The 12,068-nt window shown below is 41.7% G+C and overlaps 1 protein-coding gene across 14 annotated transcripts in view; it reads left to right on the top strand.

Moving 5' to 3' along the window:
* Positions 1–1,711: 1,711 nt before the first annotated feature.
* Positions 1,712–12,068, top strand: part of LOC127437180 (inositol hexakisphosphate and diphosphoinositol-pentakisphosphate kinase 2-like) — a 50,172-nt gene continuing 39,815 nt past the window's right edge. For 4 of the 14 annotated variants that reach the window (XR_007896544.1, XR_007896543.1, XR_007896545.1 and 1 more), the window contains exons 1-7: positions 7,356–7,491; positions 8,738–9,135; positions 9,709–9,901; positions 10,452–10,542; positions 10,640–10,725; positions 10,925–11,079; positions 11,158–11,259. Coding sequence is in view for 11 of the 14 variants with exons in the window: in XM_051691941.1 (XP_051547901.1) it covers positions 8,986–9,135; positions 9,709–9,901; positions 10,452–10,542; positions 10,640–10,725; positions 10,925–11,079; positions 11,158–11,259 (777 nt within the window). In the remaining 3 variants the exon portion in view is untranslated. The other 10 variants (XM_051691940.1, XM_051691939.1, XM_051691936.1 and 7 more) reach the window with 8 other exon arrangements.

Below are 12,068 nucleotides of genomic sequence, written 5' to 3'. Positions count from 1 at the left end.
TTTTCTTCATCAAAACAGAATTTAAGACTTTTAGGATTTCATTTCAGGCCTCCTCCTCTAAACAGTAAGGTCACGTGTCACATGGAGAAGGAGGTAGGAAGCGCGGCACTGTTTACAAGAGAAACTTGCACAGAGCACAGGCCAAGCGCCGTTCACAAACCAAAACAGTCCAAAACAATTTCAAAACAATATAAAAGAAAAGAAAAAATAATTTCCAAATAATAATAATAATAAAAAAAATGTAAACAATGACGAGCTTCCTGACTCCTCCTCCACGTGACGCATGACCTTACCAATGAGCTTACATCATCCCTTTCATGAGCGCACGTTACAGAGATGTACTGAAGCGAACATTTGTAGTTAAAAAGTATATAAGTATTGTTTTGTTTCTTAAAATAATCAATCGTTTGCATTCAGAACTTTATTTGTCGACTGGAGTCGTGTGGATTATTTTGAGGCAACCTAAATATGCATTTTGGACCATCAAAAAATGGAGGACATTCACTTGCACTGTTTAAAGGAGGAGGCCTGAAATGAAATCCTAAAAGTCTTAAATTCTGTTTTGATAAAGAAAGAAACTCAGATACATCTTGAATGGCCTGAGGGTGAGTAAATTATCAGCTAATTTTCATTTTTGGGTGAACTATTCCTTTAACACAATTTAGTGGGATTTATGCTTCAAATTCCAAAGGTGTAAATATAATTAACTTAATTTAACTTTAAATCAAGTTTTCTTTTCTTTTTTTTTTCTTTTTTGTTGTTGTTGTTGTTGTTGCTATTAACAATTTTTCCATGCAGCAACTCAAATAGACACAGAAGAAAATGCAGAATCAAACCACATGAAATCATAACTTTCCCCCCTGAACTTTCAACAACAAAAAACAAAAAGGTTGCAACATACACATCCAAAACCACTAGTCTCTCTCGGCTGCCCCTCCCAAGAGCCTTCCAAAAAGGCTAAATAGCTGCCCCATTTCCTGTTGTACAAATCCCGGTTGCCTAGCCTTCTACATGCCATCTCCTCAAATGCCGCTACCCTGCCCATCTCCATGTACCACTCCTGAAATGGGGCCGCTCCAGCCGACTTCCATCCCCTAAGGATGACCTGTCTACCGATCATAACACTGGTTAGAACTCAATTTTTAATGTACTTATCCCCCAATTTTTAATGTACTTATCCCCATCGCCTAAAATACAGAGTCTGGGGCTAAATGAAATTTGAGTGCCCAATACATCACACATAAAACTCTGAACACTCAACCAAAATTCTTGGATCTTAACACACCACCAAAAAACATGGGTTGTGTCCCCATCTTCTGATTGGCATCGCCAGCAGGTGGGTATGTCTTTAAGACCAAGCCTATACAATCTAGAGAGGGTCCAATAGAATCGATGTAGAATCTTAAATTGCACCCTTGCATCCCTAGATGTAGACTTGACGTTTTTTTAGAATCCTAGCCCACACTCCCTCCTCCAATACCAAGTTTAAATCTTTCTCCCATAATCTCTTGATAGAAGTTTAAGCTCTGTCCCCCAGACTCTACTGTAAACCACTTTGATTTTCCTTCATCATTTGTATTTTAGTGTACATTTTTACTTCAATAAAATATTCATTCTTAGTGGTATTTCGCCAGTACTGTAGGTGGCAGTCATTTGTGTTTATTTTCTGTATCCCAGAGCACTTGAAGCACGAATGAAAGAAATTGTCAAACGTTTTCCGAAGGTAAGTTTACGCGCTGCTCCAGTCTCGCGCTGTAAAAGACACTGCCATTAGACGAGGAAGTCAAACACTGTAGTGAGCAAGTTCCTCTTTCAAACAAGTGAGTATCCTGCAGTATGGGCAAAGTCATGTCGTAGTCATGTCTGTTTGTTGTGGAATGATATCTAAAGTTTGTATTGTGTTTGTTTGCTGCTGTGTTCGTTTATAAGAAGGCAGTGATGGAGTGCTGCTACAATTGTTTCGCACTTGTCAATGACTCGGTAGGAGGCTGCTGTGTTCCTCTAATATACCATTGTGCACTTTATATTGCCGTTTTATATGTATGTATGTATGTATGTATTATTATTATACAATAATAATTTATTCTACAAATAATCACTATAATTGGATTTATGACTCGATCTACAATTTCTTACAAATAGATACACATTGACTAGGAGCTGACGGATGTGTCAGACATAAGGTGCAGTGAATGGCATTCCTGCTTGCATGACTTCTTGTCATTCTTGTCATGGTTTATCATGCATGTATCCACCAGCATGGCATTTGGGCAGTGTGTTCTCTGGCCTATGGGGGCTACTTTTAAGGCAGTGTGAAAATGCTGGCATCGGTCTGACAGCTGCAGATCTGCCTTTCCACACTGGGACACTCTTGATGTGGATCATACCTGCATGGGATGTTTGTTCAATATGGTTAATTTGTTAGGTTGGTATGTGCTGGATACAAATGTCTATGAACCTGAAAATAGACCTGAAAAATGTTAACAACTGTCATGTAATGACAGATATGGGACTGAAAAGCATTTATGTTGGGCTGGGCAAAAGTATTTGAGCAAAAGTTCCCTGATTGATCCTACCTGAAGCTTCTCGAGTATTTCTACTATAGGAATATAATAGTATAGTAAGGCTCTTTACTATAGATGAGTAATAACTAACCTTTTAGTTTATAATCTACCATGTTGGACCATTACTTTGTACGTTGGGCATTTTAGCCCTCTTCATATTCATATTAATTGTGGAAGCTTTTTAGATTGTGTCTTAAAGGTGCACTAATTTTTTTAATAAATTTTTTGTTGTTGATCAAATTAAGTTTTACACCTAAAGAAATGAATAGTAATATTAAGACATATGTATAAAATCATGAGCTGTCACTCATGAGCGCTAGGTGTCAGTGCAGGTCCAAGACGACTAAAAACAATTAATTAAAAAGAATTACTGAGTGTACCTTTATATAGTTAGAATATATAAATAGTTCCCCCAAAAAATGTAAATTCTTATATTTTGAAAAATGTATTTTTGGGACTGTTCTCTCCCAAAACCTATTGTATCACATCAGAAGACCAATTGAATCATATGGATTATTCTTATGCTGCCTTTATGTGCTTTTTGGTCACCATTTACTTGCATTGTATGGACCTACAGTGATATTCTTACTACAGAAATACCCTGTTAGTGGCAGTTTTCCAGGCATAATGAATGCATTTCACAGGATGTGGTCTCAAAGGTCAGTGGATCTCTCGGTGAGTAGCTGCTATGTGTGCCACCTTGTTAGATTGGGGTTCTGCCTGATGGGACTGTGACATCATCGTCCCTTGTCTGTTTTTGTCAAAGCATGTTTATGTTTTCCCCTTATCTGTTTCAGGTGCGGCTGGCATGCTGAATCAGCGTTTCCATGGGAACCCTGATTGTTTCATTGTTTCTGCCTGCGTGTCGGGGGAAACTGTTGCCTTGCTTAGTTTGAAAAGGACATTTTTTTGGTTGTAAATAAATCCTATTGAACTGTCTCTACACCTCTCTGACAGAATGAGCCGACCACACACGGACCCAGCTGAGGATTCATCTCTTCACTCCGCCTTCTCGCAGAGAGAAGCCCTGCTGAGGCGACACCAGGAACAGATTTCCGCTTCGTGCCGCTTTTGGAGAAGATGGCATTGCAGCTTGCGGAACTCACCGCGGCGGTTCATCAGCTCCACCCATCTTCTGATTCTGGCTTGCCTCAGGACACACCCCCATTGGCTTTGTAGGCTCCCCATGCCCCTGGCGCCCAGAGAGGCACATCTTCCCTCCAGCTCCGTTCTCAGGTGAGGGATCCTGTAGCGCCTTTTTGTCCCAATGTGTGCTGTTCTTCACAGCCCTCTGCTTTCCCGATAGAGAGTGTGAAGGTGGCTTACACCATCCTGTGCCTCAACAGAAAGGCTGCTGAGTGGGGAATCGCCATGTGGGACAACGAATGCCCTTGTTGCACCTCGTTCCTGGATATGGGCGCAGAGCTCTGTCGAGTGTTCGACCCAGTCATGCTGCAGTGTGATAAACCTATCACCAGCCAGATGCCTGCTCTTCTGACGCTGCCAGCTTCCACAGCCATGGAGGCTGTTTCCCTGCTGCTGTCAGCGCCCACGATCACTGAGGCCATGTCCCTGCCACTGCCAATGGCCACGGCCATGAGGGCTGTTCCCCTGTTGCTGTCTGCACCCATGGTCACTGAGGCCATTTCCCTGCCACTGCCTATGTCCACGGCCACGAGGGCCGTTTCCACGGCCAACGAGCCAGCGCCCACACCTGCCACGGCCAACGAGCCAGCGCCCACACCTGCCACGGCCAACGAGCCAGCGCCCACACCTGCCACGGCCAACGAGCCAGCGCCCACACCTGCCACGGCCAACGAGCCAGCGCCCACACCTGCCACGGCCAACGAGCCAGCGCCCACACTTGCCACGGCCAATGAGCCAGCACCCACACCTGCCACAGTCAAACAAGCCTGTTCCTGAAGCCTCGTCCGTCCCAGTGCCTGAAGCCTCGGCCGTCCCAGTGCCAGCATCCTCGGTCATGATGGCTGCTCCCACAGCAGTGCTCCAGGCCGCCCAGAGGAGGAGGGCTCCTGTTCCCCAGGGGCCCCCGGCCACGGAGGCCGTTCCCCAGTCGCTGCCAGCGCTCCCGGCCACGGAGGCCGTTCCCCAGTCGCTGCCAGCGCTCCCGGCCACGGAGGCCATTCCCCATTCGCTGCCAGCGCTCCCGGCCACGGAGGCCATTCCCCTGTCACTGCCAGTGCTCACAGCCTCTGAGACTGTTCCCCTGCCATTGCCAGTGCCCACGACCACAGAGGTCATTCCCCTGTCCCTGCCTGTGTTCACAGCCATGAAGGCTGCTCCCCTGCCACTGTCAGTGCCCACGACCACGGAGGTCATCGGAGGTGCCCCTATGAGGAGGGGGGGGTTACTGTCACGGTCCGGTCAGGTTGGGGTTCTGCCTCTGTGTTTTGTGTACCCCTTTTGTGTGAGCGCACGGGTCTGGTTGTTTGGGACCGCCGTGTGTGAGTTACCGCCGTGTGCGAGTTACCACCGTGCGCTCTTCGGTGATGTCATGGTCCTGCCAACCTGTTCAGATTGGGTTTTGTCTGACAAGGACCATAAAATAATCGTCCCCCTGTCTGTCTTGTGTTACGCATATGTGCTTTGTGTGGGTGCACGGGTCCGGTGGTGGGTTACTGCAGTGTGCGCGTTGCCGCCATGCACCCTCCGGTGATGTCATGGTATTGGCATCTTGCCAGGTTGTTTTTTGTCTGACGAGGACCATGGCATCATCGTCCCTTGTCTGTTTTTGTCAAAGCGTGTTTACGTTTTGCTCTTATCTCTTTCAGGTGCCGCTGTCATGCTGAAACAGCGTTTCCATGGGAACCCTGATTGTTTCCATGGGAACGCTGATCATTACGACCTTCAGCTGCGAGCAGCACCTGACCCTTGTTTGTTTCCCCGCTTATTTAAATCCCCTCGTGTGTCATGTCCGAGGTCGGATCATTGTTATTGTTATTTTTATTGTGATTGTCTATGTGAATGTTTTGCTGCTGTGTTTCAGAAGTGTGGTTACCTTCTGCTTCGCCCGTGATCATCGCCCATTTGTTGGAGGAGGATAACTCATTTCTGCCCGCGTGTCGGGGGAAACCATTGCCTGGGCTTGCTTAGTTTGAAAAGGAAATTTTTTGGTTGAAATAAATCCTATTGAACAGTTTCCTCTGCGTTTGGGTCCTGTCTCTACACCTCTCTGACAACGTGTTTTGCTGGATTCATCATCACGGGCACGGGATCACGTTGGCATATGTTGCTGATATATTTTGGTCTCTGATCTGTTTCCAATACCGCAAGACATTGACGTTGCCTTAAACTGGCTCTGATCCAAGGTAGCAGAAATCAAAGATTCCTTCTGACATAAACATTACTAAAGTTGTCAACTAAAGGCTGAAAAATTATTAAACATGTTAGACGTTTTCATAATGTATGTAGAATGCTACATACTTGGATACCTAGTGACTTTGACATGTTTGCTTAACACTTAAACTAGATTGCTAAACACAGGCCAGGCTCTGCAGAAAAAGGCAGATATATCGAAACATGTTTTCCAGTGTATGATACACACGTGTGATATCTTTGTCAAAAAATATATTTGACAGAATTTATTTTCAGAAATTTGTCTTGGTTTTAGATGTGATGTGCATGTTAAAGGTATATTTAATCTTAAAATTTATATTCTGTCATTATTTACTCATCATCATGTTTTTCCAAACCCATCTTCTACATTTTACAGCAATGTAAACAATAATGTTGTCATTACTGGAAAAATCAAGCTGTATTAATTAAACATTACTTGAAATGTCAAGTTTTGGGTGTATATCTCAAATACCTATATGTTCATTGAACTTATTTATTTAAAAAACCTATAGACTGAAGTGTTAATAACTCAAACAGTTGAGTACAAAATGTAGCTACCTGTGTTAATACTTACATATTGTTTGGTCAAAGGGAACATATGGGGCCTTTTTAATAGTTGCTATTAAGAATTGATAGAGGTTTTAGCTCTTTTGAAATGTTATCTGTGTTTTTTTTTGCAAATAGTTGTTTCATGTGATGACACCATTAGGGTGATCCGTATCCCCTCTGGTTAAGTTGGACCCTGTTAACATTATCTCAGTTCTCTTTGTGCATGTGCAACTGAAGTACAGGAATAGATGCATTTCTGTAGGGAAATAATTTTATTTAATGATTTGCATAGAATCAGTTATAATCTTTATTTGAGCTGTGTGATTGTGTGATCTAAATTTGTATCAATTCAACTAAAACGATTAAATAGAAACAACAATATTTAGATAGTAAATCTGAGTTTAGACTACTTGCATCTAGTTACATCAACTTAAATAGTTAAGTTCATTCTATTTGTTCTAAATTAAGTGAACTTAATTCCACAAGTTTTGGAGATGCCAGTACTCAATTCAGTTGAGGGATCAAGTTTACTTGAGTGGAGTGAAGTCATCTTATTAGGGTTTTCAGTTAACAGTTCATAGTGCTCACAGGCTGTCAAGCTCCAATCAAAACAAAAAGCACCATAAATATAGTACATATGACTGGTGCATTATGCTATATTCCCAGACTTCTGCTTTGTGTTTAATTTAAGATCATCAAAAAGCATTCAAAAGAGCTATATCTTCATACTATCTTGAATTATATTGGACTGTGGTCTGGTTTGTAGCTTTAACTGTAACTGATGGTAACATTTATTTATGAGTTCGTTTATCTCTGTTAGTGTTCCTTGACCCTGGGTCGCTTGTGACAGCTTCCTCTCAACTTAATGTTCCCTGTCAACACATCCATGCTGTGATGAGTTATCTTTGAAAGCCATGGACTGCAACATTTGATCCAAGTCTCTCAACCCTCCCCAGGTTCACTTCTGCCAGGGGTCTGGGGCTATTATTGGCTCCTAGATTACACATGGACTGTCACAAATGTACTTGTGTTTGCTATCTTGTAGTATTCTTACAAACCGCAAAACAAAGTTACATCAGATGAAATGTTTAATATCTTGATATTTTGATTAGAGGTGCACCGATACCAATTTCTGAAGGCCGATTCAAGTACCAAGTACTTAGATTTGTGTATCGGCTGATACGAGTACCGATACAAGTAGTTTTGTGTTTGTAAACGTATGCCATTCTATACACATTTGATATCTTGATATTGTCCATATTAGCGTTTTCAGTATTTAAAAATGACTGTTCAGGACTGTTTTAATAGAGTGTAGCGTACCTTTAAAAGTATCCCAGCTAACACGTATAGGAGAGGACAGTGCAGCTTTATTATTGATTGATTGTTTTGGTTTTGTTGCGTTGAGCCTGACTGAGTTCGACATCTGTTTGATTGCTTCATACAGTGTTGTTATTGGGCTGAAGTAAAGTGACAGACAGTAACTCCAATCACTTGAGAGAGAGAGAGAGAAGGTGTTTGCATGTGATATAAACCACTTATATCAGGTAAAGATGGATAAAAAAAACAAAAAAAAAAACTGATGTTCTAGATTTAAATGGTTTAAACATATTAAAATGTTTCTCATGTTTTCAAACTGGTCTTAGAAGCACTATGCACACATGCAATCACGTCGTTATATTAATGTACTCATACTGGGAAATATGAAATGATGACACCAATACAGAGTACGAGTATTTACCCCCCCCCCCCAGTATCGGTCCGATACGAGTTCTACCAAGTAGTATCAGTGCACCTCTAATTTTGATGGAAGTTTTATTCACCATGTAAAAACTAGCCTCTGCATAGTTAAGAGTGAGCAACAGTGCTCTATTTATTTAAAAGGAACAGCTAGCAGGCATAGCTAGCATGACCTTATGGCAACCTACTGTGGCTTGTACAGAACTGTATCAGCATGGGTATGGAAATATGATAATGATATACAGGATATGTCGCCAACAGTCTGCACTGCATTCTTTCCGATGCATTCAGCACACTGGAAGATATGAAACATCAAAGCATTGCTGTAGAAATGTTGCTATAACTGTAAACGGGACTTGCATAACTAAAGAAGAGCATACTCTGTGAATGCACACAAGTGCAAATGGTTAGCCCACATGATGGAAGTTAAGGATGTTTCATGTTGACTTTTAGTGCATTTTAAAGACTATTGCCTACTTGTTTACCATTCATAATGTAATATTGAATGTTGGATTTTTTTTTTATTGCAGATAGAAACCTGAAGTTGGCAATTCTGTCAGGACACTATTTAGGATGAGCTCAAAACCTGTTCTTGGCTTTCTCTTGGAAGGATGACACCAAAATCTTTAAGGCCTAAACACATTGTCAGTATTTATGTCAACCTTGGCTTAGAAGTCACCTCTGCACCTTCATTTCACTGGATTAATGGTTCCACCACTGAGATTCAGCGCGAGATGCTGTGCTGAGGATTTGACTGTTTGACAGAGACTCAACAGAAATGTCCGAGTCAAGAAGGCAAGGGATGAGTAACTGTGGACTCCCCATGTTTTTGGTTGGATGTGAGGATGGTGACAGCAGAGAACTGGAAGACCGAGACATGAGGAACATCTCAGGGCCTTATGGAGATGAGGAGGATGATGAGGATCAGGTAAGAAATGCCTTATAGATATGCTGCAATTCTTTTTCTTTTATTTATTCATGGATCTTTTTTTTTTAATGCTTTTTAACAAAAAAAAAAAAAAAAAAAAATCTAAACATTTATTGACAGCAGGCTCTATGTAATATAATGGTAGTACAGATAATAACAGTGAAAAGTCTGCAACAAATGAAAGGGACTGCAAAATAAAAATATTAAATAAAAAAGTAAATAAAATAACAGAAACTATTTTATTTAATTAAAATTTTAAATGTAACCTTTTAATTGAATTTAATTTAATTTGGGACCATGAGGGAACTTTTCATTGATACTTTTACTTTATGTAGTTATTGTTAAAATTGTCATGGATGGTGAGATGAAGTGAAGTGAAACCTGGATGTTTGGGTTAGGATTGTTTGTTTAAGGATTGCTAATTAGTCTTACAGGTAACATGTAAGGTACAGATTGAGTCACAATTTGCAGAAGTCAATGGCATTTAAATAAAGGCATTAGCTAGATTTCAAAGGCTGTATCTAGCCTCAAAATTTTACAAAGCTAACACACATTCCCTTCCTCTGCTGTCAGTCAGAGCGTCAGATCGTGGTGGGGATTTGTTCCATGACTAAGAAGTCTAAATCCAAACCAATGACTGAAATTATGGAGAGGCTCTGTAAGTTTGAGTACATCACAGTGGTGATTTTTCCAGAGGAAGTTATTCTCAATGAATCAGTGGAGAAGTGGCCCCTGGTTGACTGCCTCATTTCCTTCCATTCCAAAGGTATCCGACATCACAGTTTCACACGCCACCATAGAAGCTTCACGTTTAGATGTGCCGTGTTGTCTCAGTGTTCTTTATGCAGACTTCAAGTCATGTTGGAATGATTGTGTTTACAATTGGTCATAATTAAGGTGCAATTGTGAATGCTGACTACAATTGACATATACTGTAAGAGCTGTTGGCTCATGGACCCGTGTTTGAATCCGGAATGGGATAAGTCCCAATCCCATTCCCCCCCTCTCTCTCCCCCACGTCAGTTTGTACTGTCCTATATGAGTAAAGGCAAAAAAGCCTACAAATAAATAAATAAATAAACAAAGCTTCCTGTCTTTGTCTTAAAGGAGAGTAAGAAATATGAAACATGACCTGACCCAACCCATCTGTTTTTTTTATTAATTGTTTTTAGCCAAACTTTTGACTTGAAGGCAGCATTAGCTTGGAAATTTATCTTGAATTAAAGTAATTCAGTTTAGTTAAATTCAAGTAGTAGAATAATAATGTGAAATCTTGGGAATGGATCAGTATTTTATTGTTTTGTCTCTTCTTGAAGGGTTTCCCCTTGACAAAGCAGTGAGTTATACCAAACTACGAAACCCTCTCCTGATCAACGACCTCAACATGCAGTATTTCATTCAGGACAGGTGTGGATAATGTAATATAAAATGAATAAAATAATCTTGATAATAAAACCCTTTACAAAAAATATAATAGAGTTCATTGGTATATAATTTGTTTTAGGAGGGAAGTGTACAGGATTCTACAGGAAGAGGGCATTGATCTTCCACGCTATGCAGTGTTGAACCGGAACCCTGACAGACCAGAGGGTAAAGGTCGTCATTTTGGCACTATACTCATATCAATACATGTTAATCCATTACTTGGTGTCAGATTTCCCTTATTTATTAATGTGTTCCTGTTTTGTGTGGTGTTCAAAAATGACTGCAATCAGCAGTGACTTGAATGTTAAGTTCCTCAAATATAGATTGTAAAGGTTGAGACATTTTGACTTCTTTGCGATGTCAGAGTGCAACCTGGTGGAGAGTGAGGACCATGTGGAAGTAAATGGAGAAGTATTTCATAAGCCCTTTGTGGAGAAACCTGTCTCCGCAGAGGACCACAACGTCTACATCTATTATCCAACCTCGGCTGGAGGGGGAAGCCAGCGTCTCTTTAGAAAGGTACAACATTTATAGTTGCAGCTACGCTTAATAATTTTAGATTTTTATGGTGTGAAACTCATGGCTTCTGTCCTGTAGATTGGCAGTCGAAGCAGTGTGTATTCTCCGGAAAGTACCGTACGAAAGACTGGATCTTACATCTATGAGGAATTCATGCCCACAGATGGCACAGATGTAAAGGTTTGTCTGTTTTTCTAGTTCTGTTAACACCTGGTATTTATGAGTGATGCAATCACATGTGGTCAGGTGAGACAGATCGCTCTTTACACCAGGTATTTAAACCGATCAGCCACAACATTAAAACCACCTGCCTAATATCATGTAGGTCCCTCTCGTGCCACCAAAACAGCTCTGATCCGTCGAGGCATGGACTTCACAAGACCTCTGAAGGCGTCCTGTGGTATCTGGCAACAAGTCGTTAGCAGCAGATCCTTTAAGTCCTGTAAGTTGCGAGGTGGGGCCTCCATGGGTCAGACTTATTGGTTCAACACGTCCCATAGATGCTCAATCGGATTGAGATCTGGGGAGTTTGGAGGCCAAGTGAACACCTTCAACTCTTTGTCATTTTCCTCAAACCATTCCTGAACAATGTGTGCAGTGTGGCAGGGCACATTATCCTGCTGAAAGAGGCCACTGCCATCAGGGAATACCATTGCCATGAAGGGGTGTACGAGGTCTACAACAATCTTTAGGTAGTTGGTACGTGTCAAAATAACATCCATATGAATGCTAGGACCCAAGGTTTCCCTGCAGAACATTGCCCAGAGCATCACACTGCCACCGCCGGCCTGCCTTCTTCCCATGGTGCATCCTGCTGTCATCTCTTCCCCAGGTAAATGACGCTCACGCACCCAGCCGTCCACATGATCTAAAAGAAAAAGTGATTCACCAGACCAGGCCACCTTCTTACAATACTCCATGGTCCAGATCTGACACTCACGTGCCGATTGTAGGTGCTTTCGGCGGTGGACAGGTGTCAGCATGGGCAC

Source organism: Myxocyprinus asiaticus, chromosome 48 (assembly GCF_019703515.2).
Source record: "Myxocyprinus asiaticus isolate MX2 ecotype Aquarium Trade chromosome 48, UBuf_Myxa_2, whole genome shotgun sequence".
NCBI lineage: Eukaryota > Metazoa > Chordata > Actinopteri > Cypriniformes > Catostomidae > Myxocyprinus > Myxocyprinus asiaticus.
This window is presented reverse-complemented; position numbering and strand designations above follow the sequence as displayed.